This window comes from Temnothorax nylanderi, unplaced genomic scaffold, assembly GCF_030848795.1.
Source record: "Temnothorax nylanderi isolate EJ_2023f unplaced genomic scaffold, tnyl_v1.0 TNYL_tig0706_pilon, whole genome shotgun sequence".
Classification (NCBI taxonomy): Eukaryota; Metazoa; Arthropoda; class Insecta; order Hymenoptera; family Formicidae; genus Temnothorax; species Temnothorax nylanderi.
The window spans coordinates 48,569-59,895 of record NW_027249768.1 but is presented as its reverse complement, the minus strand read 5'-3'; the positions used below and the strand labels follow the sequence as shown (position 1 = coordinate 59,895).

At 41.8% G+C, this 11,327-nt stretch overlaps 1 protein-coding gene across 1 annotated transcript; it reads left to right on the top strand.

Moving 5' to 3' along the window:
- The first annotated feature begins 963 nt into the window (after positions 1-963).
- LOC139784929 (uncharacterized) lies at positions 964-1,383 on the top strand. The gene has a single exon (XM_071724096.1). The coding sequence runs from the start codon at positions 964-966 to the stop codon at positions 1,381-1,383; it is 420 nt and encodes a 139-aa protein (XP_071580197.1).
- Positions 1,384-11,327: the final 9,944 nt, after the last annotated feature.

Genomic DNA, 11,327 nt, shown 5'->3' with positions numbered 1-11,327 from the left:
TTTATGTTTTATTTGTGTTTTAAACTAAGGTATAAAAAAACATGTTTTAAACAAAAAAACATGTTTTAAACAAGCAAAAAAAACACTTGATAGCTTTGATCTATGCAAGAAGATTTAAAATATGTTCGGAGCATCCATAAGTAATAATAATGTCAGCGTTTTTCATTGGCAGAACTAGTGCGCACTCAGTGCACATTAAAGCCGTTGTACACTGATTTAATCTTTAATATTTAAAGTAAAATGCAAATATTTTGATTGATAAAATACCCAATACATATTTTACCAAATAGTACAATAAAGTATAGAGGCTTTCGTGACTTAACCCGTTTATATTAAACATACACTTTACGTTGATTTGTGTACGACGGCTTTAATGTGCACTGAGTGCGCACCAGTTCTGCCAAAGAAAAACGCTATCAGGCATTTAAATTTTTCGCTAGCGTAACATTAAACTGTAAATATATAAATAACATTGCCAAAATTTAAAAAATTGAAAACGCTAACGGCGGAGGCTGTGAGAAATAAGGCGCGCCGTTAAGCCCGGTCTACATAGGCCGCAGTTTGCAAAACGCAAGACACACGCACAGTCTACATGTCAATCTAACCTCTCTGTGTATAGAGAGATAAAACAGGCTGCTGTTTGGAAAGAAATAAGAGAAGCACCAGAGATCGAAGAAAAAAAGCAGATGGTGGGATAGTGAATGTGTAAGACTAAGGAGAGAAGCACGAGAGAAACTAGTTAAATGGAGGAAGGGAGAAGTAGATAAAAAGAGGTACATTCTAAAGAAAAAAGAATATGAGGAGAAAATAAAAGAGAAGAAAGAGATAGAAAGGGAGAAAGTTATAAAAGAGGCAAGAGAAGCAACTAGCGAGAAGGAAGTATGGAGATTTATAAACGGAGAAAGGAAGGGTAGAAAAGAGGTTTGCGAAGAAATAACGGAGGAGCAATGGAATAAACACTTCATGGAGCTATTGGAAGGAGTAACTGTGAAACCGCGTGAAAAAGACAGGAAGGGAGAGGAAAGAATGGGTAGCAAAGAGGAGCAGGAAGGAATAAGAAAAGAGGAAGTGGAAGAAGTAATTAAAGAAATGAAAGAAAAGAAAGCAGCAGGTACGGATGGATTGCCAAATGAGGTATGGATATATGGAGGAAAAAGATTGAAGGAAAAAATATGGGAAGTATGTGATACAGCGTGGAGGACAGGAGAAATAGCAGAAGACTGGAAAGAAGTTATAATAGTACCAATAGTAAAGAAAGGAGAAGGAAAAGAAGCACAAGATTACAGAGGGGTGACATTAATGAACACAAGCTACAAAATATACGCGGCAATTTTGCCGAAAAGATTGGAGAAGGAGGCGGAAGAAAGAAGAATATTACCATAAACACAGGCAGGGTTCAGGAAAGGAAGGGGTACAATGGAGAATACATACGCACTGAATTATGTAATTAGAAAGGCTGTTAGCAAAAAAAGAGGGAAGCTAGTGGCAGCATTTATTAATCTGAAAGCAGCATTCGACTCCGTGAACAGAGAAAAAATTTGGGAGGTACTGAAAAGAGAAGGGATTAGTGAACAGCTGAGAACTAGGATAGAAGATCTGTACGAAGAGACAAGAAGCGTGGTAAGAGTGAAAGGAGAAAAGGGATCATGCTTCTGGACGGTCAAAGGAGTCAGACAGGGATGCCCGCCGAGCGCTATGCTCTTTATACTGCTGCTGGCAGACTTAGAGGAAACAATGAGGAGGGGGCAAGATGGAGGCGTGGTAGTAGGGAGAATAAAATTTTTGACGTTAGCATACGCAGACGATGTAGTAGCTATAGCAGAGGACGAAGAGGAGATGAAGAGGATGATGAAAAGACTGGAGAAATATTTCGACAGAAAAAAGCTGAGAGTGAATGTAGGGAAAACAAAGGTAATGAAATTCAGGAAGGGAGGAGGTAACATGAAGAAAATGGAATGGAAATGGAAGGGAGAAGAAATAGAGGAGGTAAAGGAATTCTGCTATCTAGGCTACACATTCCAAAAGAACGGAGGACAGGAGGCGCATATAAACGAAAGAGTAAGGAAAGCTACCATAGCAATGAGACAGGTTTGGGGAATAGGAAAATGGTTATTTGGAAGAGACTGGATAAGAAGAATTAAGTTATACGATTCGCTGGTAGCAAGCATAGCTTTATATGGAGCAGAAGTGTGGGAATGGAAAGAGAGAGAGAAAATAGAAAGAATGCACGAAAGGTATATAAGGTTGACATTGGGCCTAGACTGGAGCACACCCGGATACATGATAAGGGAGGAAACCAAGAGGGACAGAATGAGAGTAAGTGCTGGTAAAAGGGCGATGAAATACGAGGAAAAACTGAAAAGGGGAGAGGGAAATGAGATTGCAAGAGAATGCTGGAAAGAAATAAAAGGGAATGTCAGGAAGGGAAAGGCAAATTGGGAAGAAGAGAGAAGGAGCTTCTATGAAAAAAGAGGATACGCAATTGAGGAGATAGAAAGAAAAAGAGGAAATGGCTGGAGCAGTATAGAGGAGATAACAAGAAGAGACAAAGACATTCAGAGTCAAGAGAGAGATGAAAGAGTAAGAGAGTCTAGATATAACAAGTGGTACAGGGAGATAGCAGAAATCAGAAGGCCAGAATACCTAGAGAAAAAAGGGAAAGAGAAGTCCATGATCAGGATAGCGAGATTTAGGCTACGTAATGAGATGAGAGGTGGAAGATATTGGGAACCAATAGAGAAAAGAAGCTGTAAAATATGTGATGCAGAACCAGAGACATGGGAGCATGTGTTAGAGCGGTGCACAAGAGGAGAGGAGGAGGAGAAGCCAGAAGGAATTGGCGAGAAGATTATAAGGATACTGAATAGTAAAGGAGAGGGAGAGAAATGGATGGCAGAGCTGGAGAGAAGAAGAAGGCAGGCTAATACAGCGGCAAGTTAGTCAGAAAGATTAGAGAATAATACTGATGATTTTTGTTGAAGAGGATAAGCGGAAGGTATTGGATGCAAAGAGAAAGGAAGAGAGCGGATTGAGGGTAAAAATGGACGAGGATAAGTCGGTGGAAACGAGGGTAAGAGAAAAAGAGGAGAAAAAAAGGAGAAAAGAGAGGAGAGGAAAGGAAAGCGGGAGGCCAAAGAGGACCGCGGAGGAAGAAAGAGCGAAAAGGATGGAGGAGAATCTTCTTATGGATACGGACGAGGACGAAGCAGATAGGAAGAAAAAATAATAGGAGAAATTTAGGATGAAAAGGAGAGATGAAGGGAGATAAAGAGAGAAGCATTAAGGGAGAGGAAGGGGAGAAGGAGGTAAGATTGTAAGAATGTAAGAATAATCTTTAATACAGTTATTTGCAGAGTAAACGTAGAATAAGAAAGAAGGAAGGCGTCGAACAAGAGGAGGGAGAGAGCCGGAAAGAAAAGGGAAGAGCAGTGACAGAAAGGAGGAAGTCAGAGGGGTGCGGAATTAAAGGAAGCTAAAAGAGATGACCAGAAGGGTGCCGAAGGGAACGGAAATGAGATGTGAGGTCGCTCAATGACCAGGTCGGGGAAAGAAGAAATAAGAAAAATTATATTATAGATATAAAATGTATATGATTAATGATTGAATGTATAATGTATATGATTTTATTTGTATAGCAGAAATTGTAAAGGTTTTTGGGAACGTTTTTACTGAAAAAAACGCCTTTCCAACCCCGGAAGGGGAGTGAAATAAAGATTTATTGAATATATTAAATATCAATAACTACAACTACGAACTACTGACCTGCTACTTGCTATACACTATTACTTTAAAATGCTAAAATGTACCTGTTATGTACTATTATTTTAAACTGCTAAAATGTAAAGTCATTCAATATCTACTAAGTTAAGTAGTCTTTATTGTGATGACTGTTATTTAATATCTAAAAATAAATATTCTGCTAAAATAATAGAATAATACCCTTCTTATCATTTTTAATTTTTATTTTAGTATATATATCTTTATATTTATATGCTACATAAATAATATAGATAAAAAACTAAATAAAAGTTTAGTTTTTGTTTTTTTTGCAATTTTTTCTAAATAATCACGTTTTTAATTGCAGTGTTTTAAACAATTTTAAACAGTAGTTTAAAACTGTTTAAAACAAAAATGTTTAAAACAGTGTCCACTGTTTTAAATCAGTTTTAATCAGACAGTTTAAACAAATTGTTTAAAACATGCCAACCCTGATTCTTATTGATTCTAAACTGAACTTGTCTCTTTGGTAATTTGAAATGTAATTAGGCAATTGGGAATTCGAGGACTTTGGTGTCGTAGGTAAGTGTATCTTATTATTGTCTGTGAGCGTGTATTTATTATCGAAGTGTGTTGGCGAATTTTATGGTTTCCGGGCGTAACTCCGGTTCGCCAATTGGCGTAAGATGCCGGGTCGACCCCGATAGGGATCCGACGTGCGGTTAGAATGAGACACTTAATTTGGAGGAATGCACAAATATCGTTTAATTGTCAGGTTAATACAAATGCTGGTTGACGCGCTCTTATTTGAGCACGACACTCGGCGCGCACGTGATTCGATGAGCGCTGGTCACGTGATACGAAAGTGTTCGTAGAGCGCGGAGGCGATGGCAATTAAGACGCGCAATGTAGCTTGCACGTGATGAACGCACTTGAGGCGTTATACAGCAGTCGCACTTGTTCGTAACACAAGACGCGAGAATGTTCACGAATAGTCGACTCGATCACGATGATCGAGCGCACAATGGCGAGGCACGCAGGGTGACTTATACGCGAATGTTCACTGCTCGCGGAGACGAGAGCGAATTGCAGCACGCACGAACGGCGCGATAATTAGCGGTGCTCTGACAGAGCAGTAAACTCGGATGCACGACGGTATATTTGAGACCGCGTGAACCGGGGTACGTTAACGGAAGCACGACGGTATACGACCTCGTGAACCGGAGTACTTTTGGCTACTGAACGCGAACTCTCGTGTTTCGGGAGCTTTCCTTTGCGCGACGCGCATCGACCAATCACCTGCGTTTCCGGGATCATGCGATCACGGCATGACAGGATCGATACGTGTCGCGAGAGACTTCGCGGTGAGGGTTGACGGGGGGAGCGGCGCGAAATCCCTTCGTTCGGAGGGCGACTGACGGATGGCGTTACCGGTACGGTATTGATCCGCGATCGCGATAAAATTACGGAACATAACCGCCCACCGCGAATAACAATTCGCAACAATTCAATGCCGCCCGCCGTGACGACTTGTTGATCTCGAGCCGCTTGCCATGCGGAGCACTGCGAGTGCTGAAACAACTTAAACTAGAATGATCAATTTACATAAGACATGATACATAGGAATATTTACAAGTATTTACAAAGTTTTATTGTCGTATAGGCATCGTGGAATGTCACTCCGGAGTGTTTATATCGACCGGCAAAAATGATAGCTTGACCACGGCACGTTTGTACGTGGATCGCGCTGTTTTAACCGAGACGACTCGCGTGAGTCCGTCGTCGCCGGGGTGACACTCGACGATTCTTCCCAATTCACAACAGTCTCATTCGAGGAGAAATAGCTTCTCTCATTACAGTATTTTTTTTCTCAATATATGGAGTAATGAGAAATAATAATTCCTCCATAACCACTTCCTGCATTCAAACATAATTTTGAAAAGATCTTGGATCTTCAGGTCTACAAGAAATACAAATAAAACATATAAGACAGTAAAGGTAAATGCCACGAAAAATTATACTTACCCGAGTTCTTCAAATAACATTGTAAGCACACTATCACTCATATCGCGTCGCTGTAACCATTGTCGACTCCACAAACGTCGGTGACGTTGGTTCCGTCGTAATTTATCAATAATTAGAAATAATGCAATTGCCTTTTTTCGACGTTGTACTGCCGTAATAATGGCCAGTTCCATATTTATTTACTGGATGCCAGTACGAAAGCCAGTACGAAAGCCTGCATCATCTGACGCCAAGCCAGCAACACGGTCAGCAGCACTGCCAGCAATGTTGCCCACAAGGTAGCAAGCACGCAAATCCAGCTAGCAATCCAGCAGATAAAATAGCATCGTGTGCCGCTGGCTTAAGAGTCCAATGAAATTAAAGTCATACTGAATCGGTACTCATCAACTCTAATTAAGGAAATCTGCCATATGGGCAAACCGTCGCTTTATTGCGAATCGTCAAAATCAGTGCCATATGGGCTTAACGCAATCTTATTACTAATCAAGAAATCAATTGCCATATGGGCATAACGCTATCTTACACCTAGCAGAAAATATAAGGCCATATGAGCAACACGCAGTCTTAACCTAAAAGGAAAGAAATAGCCATATGGGCATCGCCCAGTCTTAACCTAGAAAGCAAAGAAACAGTCATATAGGCATAACGCATTCTTAACCTAGAAGAAAAGCAATAGCCATATGGGCAACACGTAATCTTAAATCTAGAAGAAAAGAGATGGCCATATGGGCAACACGCATCCGCTCTTCCCTCACTCCTTGGAGGATGTGGATCCCTTCGTCTCTGAGCCGCTGCTCGGGCTATTAGAAGTGGGAGATGGTGGGACAATATCTAAAGAGGGCATGTCCTTCGCCGCCCTAGGGATAACCGGAGACCCGGTCGTCGTCTCTGGCGCCGTCACCATGCCCGCCGGCCCTGCTGCCGTTGTCCCCGACTGCGTTGCTGGCGCCTCCACTCGCTTCAATATCACCCGTAGCCCCTCGCGGGCCTGGGGTGTCGCCGTCGAAGCGTGCGGTTGCAATATATGCTAAAGTGACCTAGGAGACTCCGCAGGAGGGTCGGCGTCATCGGCAGGTGATGAGAAATTAAACCCGACATATCCGCCGGGAAAAAACGACGGGATCGCAATAAGGGGCATCCCAGAGAAGATGCGCAGGGGTCGACGACGACGTCCGCGCAAGTTGCACTACTGCTCACCACCTGGTGAATCGGCGTCAGGAGGCGAGTGGAAAATTCCCGCGGAACGTCGAGAAACTTCCGTAGATCGAACATTCGAGAAGGAAATCATACTGCGAGCGCGTGATCAGGAGCACGTAAACACGTGGGCCCGCGCGTGAAAGCGGACAAACGGTGACAGAACAATAGCGTGCGCCGGAGTAGGGATAAGAGAACAAAGCGGGGAGCGAAATCGAACGTCGTTTCTCGAGGCAGTCTCTCGAATATAGCGGTAACGAACGGACGCATCTATAAGAAGTATGTTACAATTGGGAACATAAAGTCTCTCGAATACGGACATAGTGTACGGTCGTGATTATTCGTTATATATAACAATCGGGAACTCCCGCGTGTTGCGCGTTAAAATACTCGTTTAACAATAGCGAGCGGTACGTCGTTACCATTGTAAATAAAGTGTGTGCCATTAGGCGGAGTGCACAAGCGTGCGAAATTTCCATCTGTACAACCTGGATTGTGATATTGAATCGACGATCTAAAATAAAATAATCATTAATAGTGATACTTAGTCTAAAGATTAATTAAACATACTTACCTTCTACTTACCTTGTCCATCGGCGGTGATCCATCGGTGTCCAACGTTGATCCGGTATGCGATGAGGCGATGATCCGGGGAGGTTGACTCAGCAACAGCGATGATCCATCCGAGGCGGAAACCTGAAAAGAGAGAAGAGTTAGAGTATTGTTAATGATCGAGACGAAACTTTCATATGACCTTCTCGGTAGTTAGAGGTCAAACCGAGTGGCGACCGTATGATAGGAAGACATATAGCGTGAATCGTGGTCTCTAGTAGCATCGTTCGGTTACAACCTAACCTTGAAATCGCAGGTTGTAACCACGATTTCCCAAGAGAGCCGGGAATCGACCGGTTCGACACCTAAAATGTCCTACAACAACGAGGCGACAAAAGTTCAAAAGGTACAGCCGAGCGGGCAACCAGAGGAGGCCGAACGACAAGTATTGTCTCGGGCGAGCCCGACAGCAGACGAGGGCACGAGGGGGTCACCTCAATTCGAGGAGCTACCCGACGAAGAGGTCCAGAGGTTGATGGCGAGGGGTAGAGAAGAGATCGTCGAAACGACATCACCCGGCAGCCAGATCTTCGCTGTGGAGATGGAAGTGCAGCAGGAGACGCAACAGGAACAGAGCAGCCAAAAGGACCAGAGCGAATATACACAGCTGTAAAGCTGCCTTTTATTAATGTACAAGCGAGTATTTTATTCAAAGTTGCTTTTAATTTACAAAGTTTTATTTAAACATAAATCATTTTATTTTTTTTATATATACCGTTTTGTAACGTAACGCATGAAGGAAGAAAGGAGTTTAAGAAAAACATACGGCAGCGAGCCGACGAGATAGCATGAGATATGCGATATATTAATAATAAAGAAAAAGAGTTCTACATAAAATAAACATACATAACAACATACCTACCTACAAAGATTCCTCCAATCCCAGATAATCGTCATCAGGGCGAACACGTAAAACACATTGGGATGGATTCGGATAAATTCAAAATAATAATACTTATATTCATTTTTATTCTGTTTGCCATAGCAGTAGTCAGCATTCTGTTACTGGTATATTCTTATAAAGTAGAGTCAGAATCACATTATTCACCATGAAATTTAAAGAATACATAATTGTTTCATTTATAATATTTTTCCCATTATACACAAGTTTCCCAGAAACGGATATCATAATTACACTATTCCTATTATTCACACTATACATTTTGATACTTGGAGCGGGAGTAGATCCGCGACCGATCCGCGAGTGACGGTCTTATTTAATTATAACATTTAAGCTACACTTTTAGCGTTATTAGCGAGCAGGACATATTCCTGAATAAACATATATTTTATTTGATTTTTACAAGCGTCATTTACAATTACACTTTGTGACACTAACTACACTTTACAGGCCCTAAGCCGATGAGAGAACGCAGAGACAATCTGTAAGTGGAAGAAATTCCAAGTCAATATAATTAACAATTTTATTAAGTTCTAACAACATTTCAAACGTTTAAACAATAATATTAAGGCCTTCAGCCGACGAGATGCACAAGGTGCACGAGTACAATTAAATTCACACTTTATTCAAGATATCTAAAGATTTTATTACAGAAACGACCCTTTGGGGCAATATTCAATTAATTAAATTCATTTGCAACATTTTAAAGCAATTAACAAAAGTTACACCTTTTTATTACACCTTTTACACTTTCTACACCTGTTTCTTAGATTCAGCGTGCGAGACGAGCCAGCGAAGGCTCTACACTTTAAACTACACTTTTGACACTTTCTACACCTGTTTCTAGATTCAGCGTGCGAGCCGAGCCAGCGAAGGCTCTACACTTTTCATTTACACCTATTACACTTTCTACACTTGCATGTGAGATTTCAGCGTGCGAGATCGAGTCACCGAAAGGTGCTACACTTTTACACTTTCTACACTCGACGTCTTAGGATAAGCGTGCGAGATGAGCCAACGACGGCAGTTACACTTTTGATACACTTTTAGCATTCAAAGTGCAGATTCATTAAATTTATTGAATTTTCAGTATATTATTTACAGTTATATCTCACGGAAGAGAAACCGGCCAAATGGAGTCATTCCAAGCCAAGATTTATTTAACATTGCAAATAGCATTGATTTTCGTTATATTCAGTTACACTTTTTTACACTTTTGTGTACTTTCTACACTTTTAGACGGCATTCAGCCGATTTGATATTATATTTATTAATTTAATATTTAAACATTATTCCCTGTCAATTTAAGAATTTGTTATTATGCGATTATGCGTGCGGTAATTTTAAGCCGCGCTATACTTACCTTTTATACTTACCTTTATTACACCGACTCCGGTGATTAGATGAGACGATTCCATAGCGATCCTGGGTACCTGAAAGAAAAGAGAAATACTTACCTGGTTTACATTGGATTCGTCTTTTGTGACGTTGAGAGTCACTCGATAATAATCGAGTGACTTTGAGTTCGCTTGCGCGAAGTTTGCGTGCAGCGACGCGTTTGGTTCACGCGGGTGCGAAAGCCAAGTCGCGACGTTGCACTTTAGTGTAGCATCTCACGAAAAGGTGCCGAGTCCCAACAACGACTCGGCAAGCGAAGTGCAGATGGAATCGTACCATCTACACCCGAAGGTGCGTTCCGCGAGTGCGAAGGCTGCGCGCCTAAAATGAGGACTCAGCGCATGCGTGAGTCTAAGGTGGGAGAACTCGACCCGTTCCTCCCGGACAGTCCGTCGCGAAGTTTCGAGACGATAACACGTACCACGGTTTCGTCATACAAATCGAACAAAGGCGGTCTTATCCCGTTATCCGCTAGCGTCAGTAGCGTGATTGAACATTAATTAGAGACAGTGAGTGCGTGATACGGGATATCCTATTGCGCTTATATTGATCGTTAAGATCCGCTTTAACCGAAATAACGGCGTTTCGATAACAACTCGACGTAGCAACACGCGATCGAGCGAACGCGTGCGTTAGGAGAGATTGCTGTACAATCTAGTTTTAAATAAATTATTATTTGTTTATAATAAACAAAAAGCATCATTTCGCGACCCCAGTGAGTATCCTATCCTCGTAAATACGTTCGCTTAACAAGGGCGTGGCCGACGGCCTTGAACGCGCCTGCGACGTGAATCGACAGCCATCTTGCCGAGAAGGAAGGACGGGGCAACGCAGTTGAACAAGGTTTCTGTATTCGATCCAAAAAATACAGTGGCGACCGTAAATTCAGCCCAAGTAGTAAGTGGCTATATTTGATAATTTTAACAATTACATTCGTTGTTCCGGTCACAGTAGTAATGCGCGTAACGAAACATAAAAATCAAGAATCTGCGAAGTTCGATCGTTATACTACATGGTAAACGACATGGTTGGGTATGAAATCCAAAGGCGAAAGGATTACTCGGGCTTTATTGCATAGCGTCAATAACACAAAACCGCCCCACATGGCGACCGTGACATTTTTTATCGTTTCGAAATACGCGAAAGAAGATTAAATCAACGGTTCAGAATTCACGAACGTTAAAACGTTGAGCTTACAAAACGCGTAACGATATTAAATTGTTTAAAGCAAGTGAAAGTAGAGAACGCGTAGTAGAGTACACGCGATAAGTAGCGTAGCGAAAATGCACGCGAATTTCAAAACTCGGTAAGAGATATGTTCAAGCCGACGATAAAAACGTTAAGATCACCGATTCTTACGCGAAGTGCGAAGAAGGTCGGGAATATGACGGACAACGATAACGTTAACGTAGAAAACCTCGAAGACGCGAAACGCGTAAAAAGTGCACAAGGTGCAAGTAGTGTAGATGCCAGAGTGCAG